General features: G+C 31.7%; 2 protein-coding genes across 2 annotated transcripts; one reads left to right on the top strand and one right to left on the bottom strand.

Annotated features, from left to right (window-relative positions):
• Positions 1-27: 27 nt before the first annotated feature.
• On the bottom strand, positions 28-1,759 carry LOC145752767 (sorting and assembly machinery component 50 homolog). The gene is made up of 2 exons (XM_082569100.1): positions 656-1,759; positions 28-478 (listed from the first exon to the last, which is right to left on the bottom strand). The coding sequence occupies exons 1-2, from the start codon at positions 1,642-1,644 to the stop codon at positions 67-69; spliced, it is 1,401 nt and encodes a 466-aa protein (XP_082425226.1). The 5' UTR covers positions 1,645-1,759; the 3' UTR covers positions 28-66.
• A 2,278-nt stretch (positions 1,760-4,037) lies between these two features.
• Positions 4,038-20,621, top strand: LOC145752667 (NACHT domain- and WD repeat-containing protein 1-like). The gene is made up of 25 exons (XM_082568981.1): positions 4,038-4,137; positions 4,354-4,439; positions 4,585-4,701; positions 4,838-4,962; positions 5,107-5,339; positions 5,687-5,856; positions 6,016-6,112; positions 6,189-6,404; positions 6,768-6,961; positions 7,175-7,377; positions 7,525-7,786; positions 7,961-8,124; positions 8,310-8,513; positions 8,727-8,901; positions 9,230-9,383; positions 9,473-9,577; positions 9,705-9,869; positions 10,140-10,322; positions 10,415-10,581; positions 10,965-11,112; positions 11,248-11,504; positions 11,781-11,999; positions 12,436-13,200; positions 13,366-13,510; positions 20,321-20,621. The coding sequence occupies exons 1-25, from the start codon at positions 4,038-4,040 to the stop codon at positions 20,530-20,532; spliced, it is 4,866 nt and encodes a 1,621-aa protein (XP_082425107.1). The 3' UTR covers positions 20,533-20,621.
• The last annotated feature ends 853 nt before the right edge of the window (positions 20,622-21,474 follow it).

Raw genomic sequence — 21,474 nt, 5'->3', positions numbered from 1 at the left:
TCATTATTACACAATCACAACATGATTTAACACATAAAACATTAATTCAAAAAAGCCCAATATATTTTAAACAGAACTTATTCCAATTCCAAATTGAACTCCATCACATAATTTATCTGAAGCTTGTGCTCTTATTGGGTAACAAAAATTAAGTTCAAATCGTGCACTCTGCATAAAACGATAAACCAACCCAATACCACACGAAAGTCTAACATTTTTACGCCCCAATTCAAAATTACCCTTTAAACCAATTTCTCTATTAACATCAAACAAATTTCCGGCGTTAAAAAACAAATGTGTTCGTAAATTACCCAACCAGGATCCACTACCAACTGCAGACCAATAGAAAGGAAGGGGAGTGTAAATATGAGCTCCAAACAACCAGAACGCAGTTGAACCCAAGTTATTTTCACCATTTTCTTTACCAACTTGATTGAATCCAAAACCACGAAGAGTAAGGGGTCCACCAATAAAAAATCTGCATTAAAACATTTGTTCAGGTAAATTAAAAGGTTTTTAACCGAATTTTTGTCTTTAAATTGGTTAAATCGTTCAATGAATATATAATGTGATTGCACTAACTAATCATAATGAATATACTTGTGGTCAAGTATTAGTCTTATTTTGGTGATATTTTAATTTAAAAAAATCTCACCTATCATTTATCCTCGATTGATAATCACCGCCGTAGTTAACCATGAAACCGGATCTCATTCCCAGAGCAAAAGTAATGTTATCAAATATACTGGCATACACATTTGCTTCCACAATCTCTTTAGCGAACTTAACATCACCCCCCAACCCACTTATCTCTTCTTGCATCTTAAAATAAACTCCATTTGTCGGAAGAATTGTGTCGTTGGTCTTATCAATAACCATAGAATGAAGGATTGACGATTTTAATGACTGTCCCATTTGTTTTCGTACGTCAAACGAAGAGTTTCGATTTCCGCACAGCAATTCTCTCCATTGGCCTTGCCATGATAGTTGATGTTGATTTCCTAGGAGTGGAAAATTAAACGACGTTTCGACACCTTTTGTTGTTTGGTCGTAATTTGACCAAAAACAATCCTGTTTTTCTTGAATGACTGAAATTGTAAACTTGGAATTTTTGTATGGCTTTGTAAATGAAGTTTGAAAGTCAGTGGGTTGATAAATATGAGCATTATTCGTACCAGAAAGTGAGTTTGAAATTGACGCTGAAAAATTTTCGCCCCGGCCGAGAATATTCGGTGACACGAGCCGCATAACCCAGTTTGGTTTTTCTGTGTTCGACATTTCTGTCTTTACCTCTCCTCCAATAATTCTTCTCTCCTTTACTTTTAACACTACCTGGATTGCATCTTTGGATAAATTTTTGTAAGCATCACAAGTATCAATCATCACTTCTACATCGTTGAATATTCCTTTGGACATTAACTTCTCTTTGCAGACTAGCGATTGTTTGTAAACATCGAGAAATGTTTTTGCATCAAAAAGAGGTTTAACATCGTCAACTATAAAGTCTGATTTTGTGCGTAAAAGTCCGGAAATATGAACTTTCTGAATGAAAAGATCTTTGTTTTCAAGAACAATCTCGCGTTGTCGACCACCTCCCTCATCATGGTCAGCTATGTCACGTTCTCGGGCATATGCATTTGGCATTGCTGACTTAATTTATTATTTAAATTACTTAATATCTAACATACAATAAACTAGTAAGTTACAACTAATTACAGTATCAGTCAATCTTGACAAATGTTAAGTGTCTTGAAAACGTAATTTGCCATCTTGCTAGCTAGGTATTTAAATAATGATAAAATAAATTGTGAGAATAATATTTTTTTTTTCCCTATAATATTTTTTTTCCTATATGAACAAGGCGTTATAACCTAACTATGGCAAATGTGCCACCAGATTTTTTAAAATCTGAAATGACGTCATAATTTTACATTGCATGACGTCATTATTTAGGCGTTTATTCTCAAAAACAATAAAAATTAGTTTAAAATATGTTTAATGAATTATTAATATTACCCAATAAACTACCCTTATTGGTTAATAACTCTAGTTTTAGTTAACCAAATTAAACGATTTAAAGTTTGCACGAAAGAAGAAGACTTTACCCACAGCAATCACCCATCAAATTAACTCTATCGCTTTCAAGCGGAAAATGCGTAAGCTTTAAAAGTTAAAATTGAGGACAAATTGAAGATAAAGTATATTGTATGATCATTGGCAGGTCATATTTTAAAAAATTACTAAAATAATAGCACCAATAATTAAGTACACTATTTCAAACTAGCATCACAGCTAATTTTAATACAAATTAAATAAAGAAAAATCACAAGATTGAAACATAGAAATACATAAAATACACATTCGTAGTTTAGCTTTTTTATTTTTATTTCGTCACAGTCCTAATTGTTTTTTAACAATAAAGCTTCATATAAGAAAACATAGTCTGATTGCAGTCGTTCTAACTTTTCCACGAGGTTGATGTGTTTTAATTTTGAGCATCTGTAGGTACTCTTGAAATATAAAGATTATTTCAACGAGCATGTATAGTAAGAAGTTAACCAATTTGTATTAGTCCTCATTTTTTAAAACAAGGTTACCTATAAAATAGATCTTTGATTCTTGTGTAAACTTAAGGATTTTATCATTTTATGTTATTTATATTGTAGATTTAAACTTTAAAAACATATTTATTTCAACGAATGGTAGTTAAAAATAGTGTTAGAAGTTAAAAGTATTAAAATGGAACGTTATACTAGGGAAATACCCCGCCCACGCAGCAGTGGATTTTCGGAGGCATTGACACCACAACCAAGTATGTTACATACACGTTAAACTCGTTAAAACTAGTGAGGCACAATTACAACTACAATTTAATTTTAGGCAATGCTTTTTGGAATTGGTGCCCGATCGCACTAGTCAAACACTAGAAGCATTAATTCTCAAGTACGTTGCGGTAGGAACGACAATTCACACCGACTGTTGGCGGCATATAACAACTTAGGAAGTAAATTCACTGTCATTTTTTTTTAATTTTTACTAGTAGCTATCTGCTTTAAAAATATTTTAACATCACCAGATTTGGGTTTTATTCACCGAACGGTGAATCACCAGGTTCAATTTGTTACGCCGGGAGGTGTCCACACCAACGACATCGAATCCATGTGGGGTGAGATGAAGCGCAAGTTTAAGTGGATGAAGGGAATTCCAAGAGAAAACCTGCCGGGGTATTTGGACGAATGGTTGTGGCGCCATCGATATCCAAAAAAGCGCCATTTCCAGGAGTTTGTGCCGGCTATAACATCTAAATACCCTGTGCGTTGATGCCCTGTCCTGCCACATTTTTATTGTCACGTTCCCAAAGTAAATTGAATTTGCAATCGTACATTTATTTTCCATATGTTAAAAAACTTATATCATAAGTTACAGTCGCTTATATTCATGTACACTAAATTAGGCAACCTATTCGTAATTAATTTATAATTTTTTTCCAATTTTTAACTTTTGATATTTTCAAAAATAATAAAATATCGAGAATAAACCAAAAATTCGGCGTAAATATGTACGGCTTTTCACCTGTGAGTTTTTAAAATGTTTTGGTTATATATAACTACATTTTCTATCGATGTTTTACTGTTATAATATTATTTTGATGTTATAATATTATTCAGCGTATAAAAATACATGAATAGAAAACAAGGTGAAAGGGTACAAAGAAAGCTTTTGTTTGACCGCTATAACACCGCAAACAGTTTCAAAATATAACATAAAGCAAGGCAAAATCGTAAGAATACTATTACAACAGGCTTGGTTATGCGCCATACACATGACCTCAGTAAAACTAAGAGAGATAGTCTATCTCAAGATAGTTGACTGTTTATTATTGTTTTAAAGCTGATTTGCAATAGATTTTGTATCGTGTTTTTGTATTCGTATATAGTCTGTCGTCATTTCCTTGTTAAAGGTAAACAAGATTTTTCTTTTTTAGTAAGTTACAATAAGATAGTTAAAAAAATGAGCTAAAATTATAAAGGGTAATCATGGATAAACGAAAGTTGTTATTTTCTGGAAATGAAGTTGAAATAACGAAATCAGAAAAATCGAACGTAGTAAGAGTGTTTATTAGTTCGACATTTGCAGGTAATAGTTCAAATTATCCAAAAGATTACTAAACTGAAAATAGTACAAAATATTAATAAATTGACGAAGAGGCCTACTGCTAATTTTTATTTTACCTTATTTTTCAGTCTGTTTTTGTTAGGTAAAATCGAAATTAAATATTATTTGATGAATAATGTTATTTAATGACAAACAAAAATAATAAAAGCAGAATTATAAACTTTTTTTTAATGTTAGATATGAAAGATGAACGGGACATTCTGCTTGAAAAAGCCTACCCGGTTCTGCAGTCATTCTGCCAGAAAATTGGCCTTGAATTTCAGGTTACCATTTTAATTATTTTTAAAACTTTGGTAAATGTTAAAAAAAAGGTTTTAAACGGTAAATTATGTTTTTATTTTAAATGTTTTTACCTAAAATCAGTTTATATTAAAAACTCTTTAAATTGTGACGTCATTTGATTGACAGGCGATGGATATGAGATGGGGAATACAAGGTTCGGCTTCAGTTGATCATTCTACTTGCGATTTGTGTTTAAAAGAGATTCAAACCTGTAAGAGATTTTCAGCTGGCCCATACTTCGTGGTAATTAAAAATAAATTAATAATATACTTTCATTTTTGACTTATACCGATACTGAAATATTGTAAAATCGAATTACCTTTTTTTATATTTCTGACTGGTTAAAAATATCACAAATTTAAATTGTTAATTTTTTTAGGTTTTTATGGGGAACAGATATGGTTGGCGACCTATACCTTCTTCTATAAACGTAGAACACTTTAAAACATTTGTCCAACTTGCTAAAGAAACAAACTCAGAAGACTCTGAGTTGTTAAAAACTTGGTAATCATCAAATATTTTACAGAAAAAAAATTCTTTATTAATGTTTTGTTTTATTTTGGCAAAAATATAAAAGAAATACATTGTATGACTTGTTTTTTTATATTTTGTACTTATTATGTGACGTCATAAGGTTCTTTGTTTAAGGTACGAACGAGACGACAACATTGTTCCGCCCTTTTATGTCCTACAACCAATCACGAAGCTGTATCGCTATTATGATGACGTCAGTCCCGACAACGTCACAAAGCGAAACGAGGATCGGGAGAAATGGTCAGTGACGTCAGAGCGCTTGGCCGAAGTGATTCGTGAGTACGCTAAGCTTGCAATGGAGCGTGAAATTATTAGCCAATCAGATGGTGACCAGTATTTTAAATCAGGTAAATACGAGATTAAAACTTTTTTCACACATATTTATCCTTAATGTGGATAAATAAATGTCAACTTTACGACCTAAACATAGAAACCTAAACATAACAACAGCTAATCAGACTCAGTCTTGAGTTGCCTTTGGCAGTTTGGGACATAATAGATAAGTATTGCCCAGTAGTTATGCTGCTGATTGAGTGTTGGTTTAGCAAAAGTTTATACTGAATACGGCGTTGCAGCATGAGAGCAGTGGGGGTCGAACCCAGGACTTCATGTAATGTAGCAAGTGTTCTGACCACTACATCACGCTGCCGGTCAAGCGAAATTTAAGATTTTTTAAAAATTCAAATATTTTTAGTAACGGAATCCGAAATCGAAGAAGGACTTTTAAGCCAATCAGAATCAAAGGAAATCTCGCATGTTTACCGCCGGGAAATAAACGGAATAAACGATTTTTCCGAAGAAGAATTAGCTCAAAAGTATCTTGATATGAAAGATAATTTGGGACACGTTGACGAAGAAGCTCAGGTTGGTTATTATTCATTAAAAATAAACTTTTTATTTTCTAAATTTTGTTACTTTTAAGTTTTCTGAAGTTTAGGGAAATTCCCTATATTAAGACAAACACGTGACGTACAAGCACGTGTTGTTAATAATATTATTTATGTCGTCTACGTTTGATTTTAGAAATTATTAAACAACTTAAAAGATGGAATTGGGGATTACATGAAAGATAATAACGAAAATATCAAGTTATATTTGCTGGAATGGCTTGATCAAAACGGTAAGTAAAATATTAATTAATTCAATTATTAAATTTTTTTTTTTTTTTTTTGTCCTTACTGTATTTTATTTTAAAGGAATAAGCAAAGAAAAACATTCTCAGTACCTTACCAAATTTTGTGTGGATTTTGTTGATGACTTAAAACATTCAATTGAACTTTCCAACAAAGTTAGTCTTAGCACAAATGAGAATAGTAAGAAGAAAGATGATTGGTTACTAAAAGAGGTTACTCACCAAGCTCTGTTCTGCCAAACTAAATGCAAATCATTCTGTGGAAGAAAGACTTTAATTGGTAGGCTTTAATTTTTTATATCAAGAAATTTTTTTATGGACAACACTTGCAAATGTTTAACTAGTTTAACTTTTTTTCTCTTATTTATTTATCCTAAATGTGGAATGGATAACTTAAAGTCTTAAACATAGTATAACATTTGTTACCCCAACTTAGTCTCAAGTCACTTTTATAGTTTAAGAAATATTTAATTATAATATCTTGAAAATTATCCTACCAACTGGTTTTGGGTGTGATACTATGGTCTAAATTTGGTGGTTATTAAACCAAGGACCTTGCATAGCAAAACCAGGTGTTCTAAGCTCTACACTACACCTTTATTTAAATTTTAAAATAGCTAATTTTTTTGTATTCTTCACCCAGAATATATTTTGAAAATCCTGATTGATAATACGACTTGTCACCCAGTTGTTTTATATGGCAAATCAGGTCGTGGAAAAACTTGTTTAGTTGCTATGATAATTAAAACTACACAGTCACGCTCAAGCGAAGATATTTTGGTGTACAGATTTTTGGGGTCTTCGCCAACATCATCTCATATCCACAATGTTTTACAGGTTCATAAAATTTTCTATAAATTTATATACCCTATATATTTTTTTATCCAACTTTTGTCGTAATGTTTTTTTGTTACAATTTTTTTCCTTAAATATATTGTGGACAAAATTTAATTTAAATTATTTTTAAAGTTATACAATTTATAAACAATGCTTACATTTTTTATTCCATGTTTAATATATATACTTAGTATTAAAAAAAATGTCTTACAGGGTGTTATTTTACAAGTCAGTGAAGTATTTAATCTCCCCCCACCCCCTTCTTATATACTTCAAAACTCCACAAGCGTTGTACAAAAGTTTTTACTCTTACTTGATGAAGTGAGTTTAATACTTAGCAAAGAAGAGAAAAAAAGAAAACTGATTATATTTTTTGACTCTTTGGACCAATTATCTAGTTTAGATGGGGCATTAAGGTAAGGAAAAACAATTTGTTTATTTAAAAATAATGATTTGTTTAACTTGTAATTTTATTAATACTTACTAAACATTGTTTTTTTCCAAATTCAATAGAAGGAAAGCTACCATAATTTTTTAACACTTTTTATTAATCTTTCTAACAGGTTAAATTGGTTGCCAAAAACATTACCTACTAATATTTCAATCTTACTTTCAACCTTACCCAACCCAAGTTTAAATATTCTTCAAATCTTGGAGCGCACTTTGCCTCAAACTAATTTAATTGAAGTACAAGAGTTGGATGAAATTACTGGGATAGAAATCTTAAATACTTGGTTGGCGAATGTGAATCGTTCGCTAACTGAGGAGCAACATAAACTGGTGATGGACGCTTTTAAAAAGACACCACAACCCTTATTTTTAAAGGTACCAACTCTAATTTAAAACCATATTTTTTTGCTTTGCCAATTGTAGAGTATAATGTGTACTTTCAGTTACAGTATAAATAATTTTTCTTAAAAAAAAAGATATTTTATAACTTTTTTGAATTTATTTAAAAGTTAGTCAAATTATTAAACTCTTTAACATATTTTCCTTAAGCTTGCATTTGACGAGGCAATACGATGGCACTCCTATACTGAGTTAAACAACTTGGTTTTAAATGACACAACACAGGGAGCTATCCATCGATATTTCAACTATTTAGAAAAGCAACACGGAAACTTGTTCGTTAGCAGAGCTATGGGTTATTTGGTGGCTTCAAAGTAAGTTTGAAAATAAATTAAAGTATAAATATGTAGATAAATGGTTTAAACTTTTACTTACTAAGAATATTTCTGTAGCCTTATGGACAATATATTAATATAAATGTTTGTTTAATTTATAGCATTTCAAAATAGAATTACTTTTAAATATTTATTGTAATTTTTACACTTCTGATTTTACCCAGGAATGGTATTACTGAAATTGAATTAAATGATCTACTCTCATTGGATGACGAGCTGCTAGATCAAACTTATTTGCATTGGCCACCCTCATCTAAATCTGTAGTTAGAATGCCACCTCTGTTGTGGTCACGATTGCGTTACAAGCTTGGCTCTGATATTGTGGAAAGGCAAGCGGTCAAGAACACTGTTCTCGCATTATACCACCGGTATCTTCAACTTATTATCTTTTTAAAATCACAGTAAAAATTAAAAAAAATTAATTTTATTTAAAGTGAGTAGTTACTATTTTAATATTATTTTCTAGTAGTTTCAGTCATTTTAAAGATGCAATTTATTGTACATTAAAATAGTAATTACATTTGAATTAAAATGACTAGTTACAATTTTATTTTTCTATTATCTTATGTATTTTTAAACAGGCAATTTATTGAAGTAGCAAGGGAAAAATATTTAACAAATTCCACGAAAAAGTTGATCCACGAAAACTTGGCCGAATATTTCTTAGGAATGTGGGCTGATGGAAAAAAGAAAAAATTAAAACTAAAAATTTGGAACAATGAAACTATTGAAACCGACAGAAAAGTTTCTTCTCAGGTAAAAAGTCTTTGTATTTTATTTAAAATAAATAACTAATGAAATTTATTTTTTTATTTTTTTGCTTATTTTGTTAAATAATATATTAGAATTTTTTATAAAAAAAAAAATTAAAAAGGTTAGTAATACCGTTAAAGTAAAAGGGATTTGGAGATTTTTTTAGGAATTTATGTTGTGTTTTTTTATTTTGATAAAATAAAATATTTATTTAATTGTCAATACAGTTGAAAAGTCTAAAATTTTATTAAATTAATAACTCTAAAACAGTTATTTTAAATTGAAATTATTTTTTTAATCACGAAATAAAATTGCTTAAAATTGTTTTTAGCCTTTGGAGTTTGGAAAAGAAATTTACAACCATCGTAAATTAAACGAACTTCCTTTTCATTTACTTAACAGTGAAAAATGGGACATTTTATTCAATGAAGTTGTGTTCAATCTAGATTGGATTACAACAAATATTTATGCTTCCTCTATCAAAGGTTTAAATTTTTAACTTTTCTTAGTTAAAAATTTTTTATTCTTAAAATAATTTTTTAACTTATATTAATATTTTTTACATTATTAATAGATCTGTTGGATGACTTAGACATGATTCTTGAAAAGATACAAGAGACTGGAATTTTATTAATTAGGGATACAATTAAACTGGCAAAGCCCACGTTAGAATTTTCAGGTAATTAAATTTAAATTTTTTTTTAATAAAGTTTATTTAACAAATTTTTTAAAAGTGATGAGTTGACCTTTACTGAATTAAAACATTTTTAAAACAAATAAAATACTAATTTCTGGTTTGATTTTAGGTGGTGTACAAAACAGTATTTGTTGTGAACTATTTGGTCGCTTGGCTTACTTTGAGAATACTTTTCCCAACACTATTGGAAAATTAGTAAGAGAATGTAGAAGAGAATTAAAAAAAGAAGTTGGATTCTCTTTTGTGCCTTTATCAGGCTGTTTTCAGCCTCCTGGTAAAAAATAAAAAATATTTTAAGAAGATTTTAACTTTTATTGGGACTTGTTTAAAAACTCTTGACTCATATCATTCTCTTGATTTTATAGGTCTTATTTTACAGCTTAATTCTATGTAACAGATGTTACTTTAGTCTAGTCTTTAAGTCTCTATGCTTTAGCTAATTTTGGCCTAAAGAGAATGATATATCAGTAATCATTAACATTCAAAACTTGTAAATGTCATAATTTTTATTTTATTAAATTGAATATAAATTAACTTTTTGTAGGTGGTCCACTACGCACCACACTAACTGGATTGAGCAAATCTGTAAGTTGTGTGACAATGTCTGACTCCATACTTGTGGCAGCCTCATGTGGTGGAGAGTTAATGGCATGGGAAGTTGGTCGCGATGAGGTTATTCACTCAATTAAAGCACATGATGGAGCTATTCTCTGCATGGCAACACATGGTTATTAATTGTTTCATTATAATTTTAAAATTTCTCTAACCAGTTTTAGGCCTAAATAAGTGTCTTTTAAAGATAATCTTTTTATTTGTTAGGTTTAAGAGTAGCATCTGGTGCTTGTGATAACACAATTCATATTTTTAATCTTGATACTGGAAGCAGGGTTGCAAGATTAAACGAGGATCATTCTGATTATAAGGATCATGCCAGCATGAAATTTACACTTGACGGAAACGCTTTGATTTCAGCTAGTGGAAACCAGGTAAAATTAGATCTACCGGCAGCGTGGTTTAGTGGTAAGAACTCTTGCTACACCACACATGAGGTCGTGGGTTCAATCCCCACTGATCTCATGCTGTAGCGCCCTTGAATAAGGCACTATAAACGGTATGAACTCCTGCTGAGCCAGCACTTAATCAGCAGCATAATTACTAAGCAATTATAGTCTCTATAATATCAAAAATTGCCACAGGCAACTCGAGACTGGGTCGGAGTAACTTGTGTTACTCTATGTTTAAATCGCGCATTCGACTTTCCCACATCGAGGATAAAGATATATACAAAAAAAACTAAAATAAAAAAAAATAAATTAAAAAATAAATTTTCACTAAAACTTTGTATTAACTTATTTTAAATGCTATTTAGATAAATATTTGGAACCTAAGTACCCTAGAATGTTCAGCAAAGTTAAACAGGGGACATGTTTTAACTTGTGATGTCATAATAAACGATAATGACCTATTGTTTGCGGGTTATAAAGATGGGAGTTGTGTTTGTTGGTCAATTAAAAAAGGTGAACTAAAATCTTTATTTAAATGTGTTAACTTTTGAACAGTAAAATACCAAGATATAGTAGTTTTGGATAATAATAGTGTATACATAAAAAATAATGACAAAAAAAACAAATTAAATTATGTTTTAAATTAAGGCGCAGAAGTTTACTCCTTTAAAAGTCCTGGTCAACAAAATTCTAAAGTTACAAACATTTTTGTTCGTGAAAATCAAATAATCACTGCATTCAACACTGGTGATGTCACTATATCAAATACAGAAACTGGAACTCAAATTTCTAAATTAAATTTGCCAGAAAGTAATGTCTCTGCGGTGTCACCAAGTGGTCACATTGTGGCATGTGGTGTTGGAAATTCTGTCAAAGTTTTTAGGCTTCAGAATAATTCAATAAAGGTTAGTAATCAGTGTTTTATAATTTTCATCTGATATTTAGTGCTAGTATAAAAAATCAACAATATTTTTAAGAATTTTGGTTTTCACTTGACTCTTTTTTATAGTATTTCCAATTGCAACTTATATTTACAAGCAATACTTTACTCATGAACTACAACCTTAGTTTTATTTATTATGTAGGCTTAAAATTTAGACATACATATGTGTATTGTCCACTAAGTTTCATTGTATAGCCTATTCATAGCATTTAATATTTTTAATGTTGTTTATCTTTAGGATCAGGCTTTCCTTTCATATCACCATGGTGATGTTACATCCCTTTTGTTCCAAAATGACACATCACTAATAGTGGGAAGCAAAGATCAGATCATATCAGTTTGGAGTTTGGCAGGAAAACTTTTAAGTTTGAAACTCAGTGAAGTGATTACTGGAATGGGGGCGTCTGTTGATTATTTGTTTCTTGTTAATCAAGTTCTCATCTCAGCTTCTAATAAGGTAAATATACAAACGTAAAGGTATATATATATTTTTTTGTATATATCTTTATCCTCGATGTGGGAAAGTCGAATGCGCGACTTAAACATAGAGTAACATCAGTTACTCCGACCCAGTCTCGAGTTGCCTGTGGCAGTTTGGGATATTATAGATTATATTTGCCTGGTAATTATGCTGCTGATTAAGTGCTGGCTCAGCAGGAGTTCATACCGTTTATAGCGCCTTACTCAAGGGCAGTACAGCATGAGAGCAGTGGGGATTAAACCCACGACCTCATGGTGGGGTAGCAAGTGTTCTTACCACTACACCAAGCTGCCGGTGTTTTTAAACAGTCAGGCAGTCAGGGCATATATACTTCGTGGTTATAATATGTTTTTAAACTATGCTTATTTTTGTGTTTCAAAGTTCTGATTTCCTGAACTTATATCTCTTTTAGGTATTTTATTTAAAGTTATGGAACTTGAACCGAAAGAAAATTGTTAAAGAACCTTTTTCATTTGACTTTGAACTAAACAAAAATGCAATTAGTAAATGTGGAAAATATTTGGCAAATATTGACAACCATGAACAGAAAATTGCAATTCATTTTTTAGCCACCGAGAATTATGAAAACGTTGAGAATATTTTAATTAAAGACAAAAACTTAAATGATGAAGTGGAGGCGTCTTGTGTTTTGTTTTCTAATAATTCCAAAGAAATTATTTACAGCACAAACATGGGTGGGATTTACAAAAAAGCAAATCCATTCGTGAAACCCAGAAAATTATCTCCAAAAAGAATTCGACCAAAAATACAAAACTTAAAACTGACCCAACCTATCTCTAACATGTCTGCAAGCTGTGATGGTCAATATATACTAGCTGTGTCATGTGACCAAATCGATGATTCTGATTGGATAAATCTTGTACACATGGACGATTTACATCTTCTGAGCAAGATTTCTGCTAAAAAGTTAAATTTAATTGGTCGTATTTCTACAGTTTGTTTAGGCAATGAAATTTCAGATGAAATTCAAGTATTTGTTGGAACTGATAATTGTCTTGTTTACATCATAAAACATAATTTGTCACAAGCCAATTGGGAATTAATTCAAACACTAGATGTGCACAAGAGTCCTCTTACTTGTGTGAGGTTAAATGAGGATAATAATTTATTGTTTACTGGTTCAAAAGGAAAAGCAATGAGACTGTGGGGCTTTAAGGTAAAAAAATTTTTTTAACCTAACATTTTACGCGGCAATTTCGTCGCCGACCCCCCCGCGTTTTTTTGCGGGCCAAACCTTCTGGTCCCCTTTTACAAGCAACTAGCATACCATAATATTTAAAAATATGGCTTTAAATTTGAATTATAATTAAATTTTTTTAAGGATGACGGATGGTCTTTAAACCATGAGATGATATTTGATTCGCTGATGCAGTCAGGTGTGACATGTTGTGCGTTCATGCACGATGGTAATCATGTGATCACAGGGTCACATGAAAGGTCGGTTAAGGCTTGGGACATCAAAACAGGTCAGATTGTAAAATTATTTTTATTGTAATACTGAAAAAATAACCGATAGCGCTAACTAGTGCTAGATAAGTATAGAAAAGAAGAATATAAATGTAGAAATAAAATAAAAAATAAAAAAGCAATTTAGAACAATAGATGCAGTTTAAAAAGTTTGTTAATATAAGTGGAAACATATAAAATAAGATAAAACATTTTTTCAATTTCTGTATAAAAAAAAACATTAAATAGGTGTTGGAATTTACCTTAAAGAAGTCTTAGTATAAATATACAGATACTATTAATATAATGTAGAAAATGTACGCTGTTAAATTAAAGAGCTTAAATTATAAAATCTTAAACCTCGCCAATTTGGTTAAGTTTCTCAATCCTTCTCATCAAACTATTCTTCTCATGTGACTTTTTTTTTTTCGTATCCTTTTTAACATCATTCTTTTTCACGATCGCCACATCTGGCAACTTTAAAACCCCGGCCTTGACTTTGTTGTTATGTTCTTTAACATATCCTGGTACAGCAAAGTAGGAGAAGCGAAAATTCTGTGTAAAATTAAGCACTGAAAACTTGTCAAGAACATCATCAATTTGAGGTAAATTTTGTTGCATGGTTCGGGACGACGTCTTTCGTCCCATCGATCCTGTGTTCATTCTCATGCGTGGTGCACGCTCTTGTGGCTGGTTATCTTCACCAGGAATGTATTGACGAGAAGAGCGTTGGGATCCGAGGGTGCTTCGACTTGTTTTCGATCCTCCAAGAGTTAACTAAGAAAATTATTGGTGTTGCTATCTTATCAAAGTATATTTTGACTTTTTGATTAGCCTATATATTTAATCTTATCAGTTCCATTTTATAGGTGTTCATTAAAAACACAAAAAATGGTAAATTTATAAAAAGATTTATAGATTTCTGTGCAAAGTTTTCTTTGGAAACAATGATTCAATATTTCTTTTCAACTATTAAACAAGTTTTTATCAACCTGATCCTGGTCAGCACTTCCACCACCTAATGCACTGTGATGAGCAGCATTCTGATATTTTGCCTTCACACCCTCCTTCTCCTTTCGTGTTTTCTTCTCAATTTCTCTTTGCCGAGCAACTGTAGCTGGTGTACTGGATTTTGGGTCTGTAAAAGTTTTTTGTTGTTATTGTTAGGAGTTATAGATATTACTTTTTTAACTTTTATGTTTTTTATCTGTGTTAATGAATGTTCAAGATTTTAATGTCCAGGTCATAAAAACAGATTTATTAAAAAAATTATCTTACGTTCCATGTTGAACTGTGAACTTTTTTTCCGATCCGCCATTTTTCTCTCTCCACCAGTGGCACTCACGAGCCTTGTTGGCCTGTTTGTTGCAGTATTAGTTGTTGAAAGTCTTCTTCCTTGAGTTAGAGTGGTTTTACTTTCAACAACGTTCTGTTGATTAAAATGTAAATTTGTGTTTTAAATAATTTAAAATTTTATGGTTTGCTGTATAACTTTGCTAGAGGTTGCCGTAAATCAGTTTATGGTTTTTGAAATGGTTTTCTATAACAACTTTTAAAGTTAGAAGAAAACTAAAAATAGATTAAAATATGTTATTTACTTACTGTTGATTTCTTTGGTGCAGCATTCTGTAGCATTAATGCATCTTTACTTTTAACTCGGTCAGCTGTGAATGAAGATCTTGTGACAATGTCTCTGTACAAGTTTGTTTGCGATCCTGAGGTTCCTATTCCTCCTACCTTACTTTCACCAAATTGAGGAGCTTGGATTCAATGAAAAAATTTATGTTCATTAAATAACAGAAGTGGGAAAAAATCAAGTAATTAGGATTTCGAAAAATTAAACATTTCACTAAAATACATAACGTAAACTTGAAAATCATAGAAAGAATTTTTTGCAATTTTAGTCTAAAACTCTTAATTGATTGAGCTTTAAAATAAAAATCCTGATCTCAAACTTACACATAAAGGCATCAGCCAATCTTCCAGCCTTAGTTGTTGGTTTTCCAGTCCTGTTCTTAACATTGGTGTTGACCGTTTTTAAATTCACCGAACTTTCTGGCTTGGTTGGTTTTTTAGTATCAACTAACTCTCCTGAACTCACTTCTTTCATTAAAACCAAACTAGGAGTCCGTGACAAACCTTCAACTTTTCTAAATTTGAATTATTTTTTTAGATATATATTTAATATATATTTTTACAAATAGGCATTTTAATTATATTCTTACTTAACTAGTTTTTAGATTTACATTTTTGTAAGAAATAATTTGACATTACTTGAATGCTTTAATAATCTTGTTTTACCTGTTGAAAATTCTTGACGATTCTCTACTATGAAGTTTTGTGCCATCCTCATTTACTCTCCTCTCACTTTTCCTACTTTCTGCTCCATTCTCCTCCTGAAAAGAGGTGTCTGGAAGTTTCTCTTCACTCTGTATTTATATTTAAATTAAACTAAAATGAATGGGCGGGGGGGGGGGGGGGGGGGGAATTAAATAAGCTTATATAAATATTTGTGATTAAATAGTTATGAAAAAATACCTAATTTTTTAAAATTTTTGCTCTTTAAATTTTACCCAAATTAAAATTTGTTACAATTTTAGGCATTTTAAAAATGCTATCAAAAAAATCTTACCGTTTCATTAACTAGTTTTGAATCTGATAACATTCTTAAAGCTTCTTTTAAATCAGTTTGGTCAGTTTCATTTAAATTTGTGTTTTCTTGAATCTTGATCCCGAACTTAGTTTCAAAATTCTTTGCTGCTTCTCTAGCAGAACTTTTGTCTCGTAGTTCTGTAAGATTTTCCAAAACAGGAGAGCCACCTAAAATAGTTCATAAAAAAGTGATATAATACTTAAAAAAAAAAACGTTTAGTAAAAGGTATTTAATGTAAAAAAGTATTTGTTAAAACAATATTTTACCTGGGTTAAACGAACCATCGTCTAAATAAGATCCATAAGGATATAAAAGCTCGTCTGGTCCTAATTCCCCTCCTACATATACGCTTAGTTCGTCTCGCTCATTTTCAACTGCAATACCCGTATCTTTGTTGTTTGTCTCTTGGCTTATTTTGGCGCCTTGTTGTATTTTTGTTTGTGGAGAACTCTTCACTGTGATTTTTAAAGGGTTCGTGATGGTTTCGCCATTTTTAACACAAGTCCAATCCGAATTCGTACTTTCATTTATTTGGTTTGCGTTTGGTATCTTTGGAAGATTTGAAATCTGGTTTATAGCTGCTCTTAAGTCTAAATCGCTTGCCTGAGCAACAGGCGTTGAACTAGTAACAACATCACCTTCGTCATTGTAGTCTGCATTTAAAATAAACTGACCCAAACCATCAGTAGCTCCTGGAATGACGTGCCCATCTTTTGTGATTAGACAACTAGCCTTAAAATCACCGTTATCATCGTAGACACCTGCTAAGTACGAACCATTACTAAACCAAAGACCGCTTTCGAAGGCTAAGGCTAAATTAAACTCTTGACCTTCTTGAAATGCAAATTTGTATTTGCTGCCAGATGATGATGAAGAGCTACTTGTAGATGACGAATCTACCGATTCTGCTGAATTCTGGGCTAGAATTGACGAACTTTGTGCTGCAATGGCCTGCTCTAAATTGGGAAATTTTACGTCACAGTTGTCGTTGTCTTCGTAAGAATGAAAGCAACCGTCGTCGTCAATTCTTCCTCGAGGTTTAAACAACATTGGTCCTTCTGGATTTTGTGGATCTTTAGCAAAGAACCCTGGGTAAAAACAACCATCTGCTCCTCTAAATCCAATACTTTTAAACTTGTTAATTTTTGGCTTGGTTGAATCTTTTGATTCGTCTCCCAGTATTTTATTTCTTAAGGACTGAGCTTGTTGTACTGCTACTTGTTTATTACTGGCATTATCTGTGAACAAAAATACTTCGTATAATGAACGAGGTAGTAATATATTAAAAAATAGTGTTTAATTGAAAAGTTTGGCTATAAGTTTGGCCTTATTTTTTCGAAAATAAATTTAAGAAAAAAAATTTGATTCTACCTTGATAATCTTTTTTTAAATGTGGTGTTATTGAATCCATGATCATTTTCCGTTCTTTGTCAGTTTTGTCCGGAAAATATTTCTCCAAAACTTTTTGTTTTTCGACTTCGTTGTCTTTTAACAAATCCATGATCTGCAGCAACTTTTTTATCTCCTCTTTAGATATATATGGAAACAAAGACTTTGACAGTTCCTCGATGGCTAATGTATTGTCAGTTTTAGGTGTTAGTGAATTGATGAGCTGTTGTTTTTCCCCTATAGTCAGTTGAGGTGCAACATGTTTCAATATCTCCTGTTTTTCTGCGTCGTTTTTGCATGAGATTAGTGACGTCATGATATTTGTAATTTCGTCGTGCGTTCTGTTTGGAAGAAAATTCTTGAAATTTTCTTCTGCGTTATTTGAAACGTTTTCAGAGTTAACAAACGAGTTGATAACAGCGTTTCGTTCTTGCTCACTAGATTCGGGAAATTTTTTTTTCAAATATTTTTCTTTTTGCACTGGTGACAATGTTTCCATTTTCGTATAAAAATCTGTAATTTCTTCGGTGTTTCGAAAGCTAAAAATCAGTTCTAATAACTTTGATCTCTCAGTTTCGCCTAGGATTGGTACCAATTGTTGCATTAAAGCTGCCCTTTCCTCGGCGCTTCTTAAATATCCAATTATCTTAAGAAAATTATTAATTTCTTTTGAACTTTTATCGAGAGCAAACTCCTTTAAAAAATTTTTCAAATCTTCTTCGTTTTTTAAAAATGAGATCATCATCAGCAAATTTTCGTCAAATTTTGGCGTGGTATCGAGCGAATCTAAAATCTCGTTGCCATTTTTCCCGCTCATCAAAGACGGGAGAATTTTCTCGAGTTCTGATGACGTCACAAATTTTTTGCTCGATCGTATGACGTCAACAAGATTGGCAGCTTGGTTGGGATCAAGTTCGATTAAAGAGCCAGTGACCATTTGCGCTGTCTAGAATGATGTTTTTTTTTAATTTGTAAAACTAAAGCAATTTTAAAAAGTATTTTAGATATGATTTTAACACAAACTTAACCCAATGCTTAACATTCAAATATTTCATTTAAATAATTTATTCGGATAGTTAATCTTTGAATATCTCTTTTAATTTACATGGTCACAGGAATCCGGTAACTTCCCTGTTTTCTCCCAATATTGGAGACATTTAGGGCAATGAAAAATACTTCGAACTCCTGGTGTGCTCCCTTTTTTGTAATCCGAACCTCGAAATAAAATCTAAAAAGATTTAAATATAAATTAAAATGATTTATAGTGGCACTCTGAAGTTGGTTGTATATTATAGTTAAAGCTTCACTGGCGCAGTTTTTCTTGAAGTTTTAAAATTTTTTTTGGTAGTAAATTTTGGTTGAAAATTTATACTTTAAGTGGAATTCCAATTGAGTGAATTTGTAGAATTTTTTGTATTTCTTGGTAGTCCAGTTGAAAGTTGGGACCAATGCTTATCACATATCGGTTTGCCTTTCTGTTTATAGAATGGCGAAAAGTTAGAAATATGTATATTTGTTTTTTACAATTAATTATTCGGTTATTTTTAACCTAGCATCTGTGATGTTTTTGTTGATTGGCTGATTTACGTCAGGATGTCTCGTCTAATAAAAAAAAAATAATTTGGAAAATAACACGTTGATGTATTGTTTTTAATTTAAAGCCAACTTAACGAAGTTTTATGTCTCTATCTTCTTAAGTTCTTAAGTGTAAAAAGTATTTTTAATACGCTTAAATTGTTAGAAACCTTAAAGAAACCGTCCTGGGTAGTTGATTTAGCACCATCTTTCTGTGTTGTGCTTGATTCTGTTTTCTTTAAAACAAGATTGATTTTCGATTGATCTTTTTCTGTTCCTCTATCTTGAATTCTAGATTTACCTCTACTAGCTAAGCTCTGGCGAGAAGTCGACGTTGCCAAGCGCTGTAAAAAAATTATTAAAAGGAAAAAAGAAACATTAATATTTATAAGTAGTTATCAATACATTAACCAACAACTATCTAAAAGTATTTCTTTACACTTTTTTGTCCCTGGCGACGTTGACTCGTTGCAGTTTTATCACTTCCCGAAATTTCTTCTTTAAAAGTATCTTGACTTTCGTCGGCTATGTTGCCTAGTTGCAATTTTGAAGCACTGTCCATGATTTTACTTTGCCTAAATCTGAAGCTAGCTTTAACTTAACTAGTTTAATAATAGGCAATATTAAAGTAAATTAAAAAATGCAATAGTCTTCCTAACTAGGTTATAAAACGCAAAAGTTTAGACGATTTATCATAAATTTAAATTCAGGATGTTTAGAAACATTTCTTTTAGAAGATTTATAATTTAACCAGCCATGTTTAATACTTAGCTAATTTGTTGTGTTTATTTCTGACGTCACAATAAGAACTATTTAAATAAACAAATGGATGATGTTACGGCTGGTTAAACTTGTTTGTAAACAAAATAAATATTAAAATTCATGATTTCTATTTTTTACCGCCAGCATGATGTAGTGGTCATAACTCTTGTCTTTACTACGTAAGGTCCGGGGTTTGATCCCCACTCCTCTCATTCTGTAGCGCCCTTTAGTTAGGCAATATAAACAGTATAAACTTATGCTGAGCTAACACATAATCAGCAACTTTTAATTACGGGAGAATTCTAATTAATAATATTTTAAACTAACAAAGGCAACTAGAGTCTGGGTAGGGGTAACTGATGTTACTCTATAGGTCGTGAAGTAGACTTTCCCACATCGAGGATAAAAAATGTAAAAAAAAAAATAAAATCATATATTTTTGTCGTTGTAGGTGAACTGGTAACCGCACAATATGTTTACGCAAGCGTGACTGGGTTAACAATCACGAACGATGACCGAATAATGGTCACCACCAAAATGGGTTACGTCATAATCAATAAGTTGTTGGAGGGAGGGTTAGGAAAAGAAGTTGATTACGTCAAACCACTAGAAACTAGTAAAGGTCGTTCTAAAACGCAGTCAAGGGCATGTATTGTGACGTAATAAATATTTCACCAAAATTTTTTTACTAGAATTTTATTTTTTTAAAGTAGTTTCTCGATGTTGTGACTGAAAATAAAATAATCAATGTCCTTTTCATTTTTATTATTGCAATATTAAAACTATACAGACAGAAAATAATTTAAAATTTTACTAATTCTAATGTTTAAACTAATGATTAAAAGAGTTTGTTGTGTTGAAAAAAAACAATTTTATATCCCTTGTTTTGAGATCGATATTGTGACGTCATTTCTTCTATCGGTGTCGGTAGCGGCTGGGAACGTAACTTGATGAAGCCTAAACAAAATATTAGCAACTAAATGGACATGAAGTTATGATTAAAAAAAAATGTAATTTTATTAATATGTTTTTTTAAACTATAAGCGCTTATGCCTACGAAATGACTGTGACATCAAATAAATAAGGAGAATTTTAAAATCTATAAGTTTGCAGAATGACGTAACAATGCCCCTTATTGTTTTGTAAACGTTTTGTGAGCACCCCAATACCTATCTTCCGCTTCAACATCAAATGTTGTTTCAGGACTCATGCTCGAGAGTTTTGGTCGAATGGTTTTAGGTTTTGGGGGGTTATTTTGTGCGTTTGGACTTTTTCTCGAGGGTGGTTTGTCGGCAGCCGAGTTTCTTTGTTCGTTCGCGTTTAATGCGTATTTACCTTCGACAGAACAATGCACACTTACTGCTTCGTGGGTTGTCGCTTTTCTTCTCTGTTGGGGAATTCCCCTGCGCCCCTTGCCGCCTCCTGTGGACATTGTCGAGAAGTTCTTGCCGGGTCCGGATTTCGCTGGTCCAAGGTTAATCGGTAAAGCTCTTTGTTGTCCGGCCACGTGCGGGTTTATATTTGGACCCCTGCGGCTCGGGATCTGCCCGGAGTAGGGAAAGAAGGACGGGGTGTAATCGGGGTTAGTCCATTGTGGGGGGTTAC

The sequence above is a fragment of the Corella eumyota genome, chromosome 5, assembly GCF_963082875.1.
Source record: "Corella eumyota chromosome 5, kaCorEumy4.1, whole genome shotgun sequence".
In the NCBI taxonomy this organism is placed as follows: domain Eukaryota; kingdom Metazoa; phylum Chordata; class Ascidiacea; order Phlebobranchia; family Corellidae; genus Corella; species Corella eumyota.
Note: the sequence above shows the minus strand (reverse complement) of the source record. Positions and strands in the feature narration are given on the sequence as shown.